Here is a 4,759-nt window from a genome sequence, read left to right as displayed (position 1 = left end):
AAATTAATTTTCTAAATCTTTCTAGGCAGTAAAATTTTGATTGGCTTCTGTGTGAGGCATTTTATTTAAGCTTATTTATTTTCATAAATAGAGTGTAATTTACAAATTAACATTGAAGATTTCAGATTTCAACAACAAAAAATTAACTTTGAATCAAAACAGCTAGTAAGATTTATTTTCAATTTTACATTTCCAAAAAAAAAATTTTCATTTAAATAAAAAAAAGTCCGTAAAATGTTTGAAGAGTCATTCAAAGAAAACTAATCAGTGCTAAAATAAAAAATAGATATAAGTAATATTATTAAATTAGTTTAAATAGAAGATAATAAATCAATATAAAAATAGATTGAAGTATTATTTTATATCAGTTTTATTAAAAAGATTCAGAATAAAATAAAACAAACTAACTAAATTTAATTTTCTAAACAGGCAAGAGTAATTAATATCTTTTAGTTATTTTACATTAAAATAAAATATTAATTATAAATAGTCAAATGTAATATTTTAAAAGATTTAAGATTAATTCAGATACTCATTTAATTGAATTTAATATTCATAAAGGAAGTAAAGCTTATAAATAAATAATTAAATTTTAGATTGTACTAAAATAAATTTAATATAAAAAAGGAAGTAATTATAAAATATTTAAGAGGAATTTACATTAAAATAGCTAAAAATGTATTAAAATTCAATAAGATTGTAAATTAAATTTTGAAGGTATGTTTAAGAAATAATAAATAAATTAATTTTAAATATAGCAAGTAAACAATAAATAAATAATTGATTATTAAATAAGGAAGGATATCAAAACAAATAAACTATTTATTTAAATGTATAGTTGGTAGGAATTTTTTTAAGGATTCACAACTTTGATAACCGATTTGTTAAATATTCTTAATTATTAGCGAGTAACTTTATAAGATATTTATTTAAACTATGATGAATGATTGATTTATGCACAAATAAAAAATATATTAAATAGGATGTAACATTTTTGATAAAATTTGAAGATGAATGAATTCTTATACTATATTGATGATTTATTATAATAGCATGTAAGCTCAGTGAAAATTCGATTCTTATTGGAACTAAAATAAGGATTTTTATTATAAAAATAAAAAATAATTAGCCTGTAAAAATTGCATTTATTAATTAATTAAGAGAGACACAAAAAAAAATAGGCAAATAAATACATTTCCATAAAATAAATAATTAGCTAGTAAAAAAAATTTAAAAAAGCTATTAAATTCAAACTATAATAAAAAAACAGCTGGTAATATTTGAAGATAGGGTCAATCAAATTCACTCATTCATTCAATCTGATAATATAAAAGAGAGTAAGACTATTTATTTATTTTGAAAAATATATTTATTTATTTACAAATTGAATTAAAAAAACCCAAATAAAATTAGAAACAGAAATAATTTTTTTTTTAATTGTAGGTTTTTTTATTTCTTTTTTAAATATAAAAAAATTAAACAAATAAGTAAAATGAAAGTTAAATTTAAAATGCAAAATTAAATTGTTAAACAATAAAAAAAATTTAGTTAGAGAAGCAAACAGACAAAGGATGTGCTCTAAGAATCAACTTAATAACTTTTAGGATGAATCATATGATATGGATCAAATAGAGACACAACTTAATTTATAGCGATATAGAATATAAAAAATGTATAATGTATACAATATGTAATAAATTAATATTCTTAAATATTTGTTTATTTATTTATTTATTTATTTATATATTTTTATATCTTGTAAACTTTATTTAATTAAATATTTTTTTTAAGTACATTCCAACCATTTTCTATATTAAATTTGATTTTATTTAAATTTATCTGCTAATTCAAATAATATTTTAAATTAAAGAAGAAAAAAAATTAATATATTTTAAATTTAGTTTATTATTGAAATGCAGAAAAAAAGTCAGAAAAATTAATAATAAATATTATAAAATTTATTATTTTTTTAATAAAGTTAAATAAAACAATATTTTATTACTTCTTAACTCATCATTATTAATTAAATATTTTATTATTTTTTATCTAAATAAATCAATTATAAAATTAATATTTATTTATTTTAAATCTTTTTAATTTTAAAAAAATTAAATTATCAAATGTTCAATCTTTTATTTATTTTTTAAATATCTAAATGCTGTTAGATTTTAATTGATTTTTACTCTCTTTCTTTAAGAAAATATATACTTAATTTTCAATATTATTGCTATTCTCTGATAATTCTTTCTGTAGTAGGAAATAAATATTTAGTAGAATAATTAATATTATTTTAAAAATTTAAAGAAAATTTAAAATAATACGGTATATAAAAAATCCCAACTCAATGTAGTACCCGTTGAGTTGGGGTTACCATAGATAATATTATCAAAAATGTAATTATTTTCTTTTATAATTTTTTATAAATATGATTTTAAAATTGTTTCAGATATCATAAATTAATTGAACTTATCTATTGATTTTAAGTGCTTTTTATATGTGTAAATTGTCTCTCTTTTTGATTTTAATCTATTAAAAGTATAATAAAATAATTATGATTTATCATGGTAGGCCTACAAAGAAATGTATCAAAATCCTGTTAGAATACTATTTTTTTAATTATATTTTGTTATAAAAATTAATTATTTTAAAAGTCAAGCTTCTTTTTTTATTTTTAATTTTGTTTGTTATTAAACTTTATTTTATACAATTCAAGCAAAATCTTCTTTACAAATAAGTTCAATATATTTATTAATTTTTATGTGCCATTAGTATTTAGGAATAACACTCACATAAGATAAAATATAATCATTTAACAATTTTTATTCTTGAAAATTACTTTTTTTTATTGTAAGCTTAAATAATAAAATAATTGAAAACATATACGATTTATTTTCTCTATCTTTCTCTATTGAAAATTATTCTTCTTATTTCATTTTTTTATTTTTAATGGTTTAAAAATAATTTTTATATTTAAAGAAAATTAAGTTGACAATTTTTATCTAGCAGATTATCGTTTTTTATTATTTATATTTATCAGATAATTTAATTATCTTAACTTTGATTCAATAATTAGGAAGGTTGGTTGATTTAATTAAATTTATACCAACTAAAACAAGCAAAAATATAAAATATTCTATAATTTTTCCAAATTTTTTATTTTTTAAATCAAACATTTATTAAAATTAGCGAAATTCCAAATATTTAAAACTAAATTTTATTATTCAAATTATTCAAAACACTCAGCATTCGACCTAATAAATTCTACTAAATTGTAAATTAGGTTAGCCATAATTTACAATATATACAGTAAAATGAATAATTTTCAAAATTTAGATATTTTAGCAAGATGTTATTTTGTTTCATAAAATGCGGAATTTAATTAATTTACTTAATTTATATAATTTACAAGTTTTTGTTTTTTGCCATTTCTTTAATTTTTAGAGGTTTTTTTATTGAAAGTCTAGCAAATTCCTTTTTTTCTTTTGAAATTTCTCTAAATTTCTTATTTGCAGATAATAAATAATTCATAATTGAATAAAATGCTAACAAATTTATAATAAAAAAGTTTTAAAAGTTAACATAAATTTTTCACACAAAAACTAACTAGTCAAGATTTTCAAAATTTTACATAAACTTTTTTTTAGAAATAATAAAATAGTTGATTGACTAAGTTACTTTTAATAAATATAAATTAGATAGAATTACCTATATAAAATTAAAACCACATTTTACTCTTTGGTGATATTGAATTCCAAGCTCCAAATTTAAATTGTTTTTGATTTAAATTTATACATACCTACCAACCCATTAATTTTTTTATTTTTTTGTTTTTTATTATAGATTATTTTATAAAGATATTTATTTTAGAAAATTGAATAATCTAAATTTTTATTACTTTTCTGTATAGATAGGGATTATTATTCATTATTTTTATAAAAGAGACTACTATTCAAGAGGGGCTTCAAAAGGGATAGACTAATTAGTAAATTTTAATTAATTAAAATTCTTTGATTTTCAATTTTAGTTTATTTAACAAAAACATTTCAAGTTTTAAAAAATAATAATTTACAATCTAAAAAATTATAGATTTATTTTTTAATAATACTGCTATTTAAAAAAAGAAATAAAACTAACTAACTATATTCATTTGGATGCTATATTACTTAAATATATCATTTAAATTAATGTATCATAATTCTTAAAATATTTTAGAAAAAGTGAATGAATAAATTTTAATAAAGTACTATTTATTTGGCTTCTCTCTAATTAATTAATTATTAAATTAAACATTTTTAAAATTTTATCATAAATTTAAATTACAACATAAAATTAATAAATTCATAACATATTTTTTATCTTACATTTATAGATAACATAAAATATAAAATAATATCAAACATATACTGTTATTTCTTTTGAGTTCTTCAAACTATTTTTCAATTAATCATAGATTACTTTCTATTCTCTGTAAGATAAATTATTTTCCCTAATAATAAATAAATATTCATTAATTATTAGAAAAGAAGAATAAAAGAAAATAAAAATAACAAGAGTTAAATTATTTTTAAAATAAATAAAATTTATTGATTAAATAAGTATATTAATTGCTTAATAAATAAAATACATAAGTTTTATAGTTAAATTAGTGATATTCTAACACTTTTCTAAAGCTGAAGCTATTATTTTAGCTAAATCAAGATTAACATTAGACTCACTATTAAATTAAATAATTAAAATTAAAATAAATTTTTTTGAGAAT

At 16.6% G+C, this 4,759-nt stretch overlaps 2 protein-coding genes across 2 annotated transcripts in view; one reads left to right on the top strand and one right to left on the bottom strand. All coding sequences in view use genetic code 6, as the record gives it.

Moving 5' to 3' along the window:
- Nucleotides 1–1,010: 1,010 nt before the first annotated feature.
- TTHERM_002653358 (hypothetical protein) lies at nucleotides 1,011–1,388 on the top strand (the record flags this gene model as incomplete). The annotated part of the gene is made up of 2 exons (XM_012800446.1): nucleotides 1,011–1,219; nucleotides 1,271–1,388. The coding sequence occupies 2 exons, from the start codon at nucleotides 1,011–1,013 to the stop codon at nucleotides 1,386–1,388; spliced, it is 327 nt and encodes a 108-aa protein (XP_012655900.1).
- Nucleotides 1,389–4,711: 3,323 nt separating this feature from the next.
- The window catches only part of TTHERM_002653357 (hypothetical protein), a gene marked incomplete at both ends in the record, with an annotated part of 882 nt that continues 834 nt past the window's right edge, over nucleotides 4,712–4,759 (bottom strand). Inside the window, one exon of the mRNA XM_012800445.1 lies at nucleotides 4,712–4,759. This exon is cut by the window's right edge and continues 196 nt beyond it. Within this exon, the coding sequence (XP_012655899.1) occupies nucleotides 4,712–4,759 (48 nt within the window).

Source organism: Tetrahymena thermophila, assembly GCF_000189635.1.
Source record: "Tetrahymena thermophila SB210 genomic scaffold scf_8254215, whole genome shotgun sequence".
Taxonomy (NCBI): domain Eukaryota; phylum Ciliophora; class Oligohymenophorea; order Hymenostomatida; family Tetrahymenidae; genus Tetrahymena; species Tetrahymena thermophila.
Note: the sequence above shows the minus strand (reverse complement) of the source record. Positions and strands in the feature narration are given on the sequence as shown.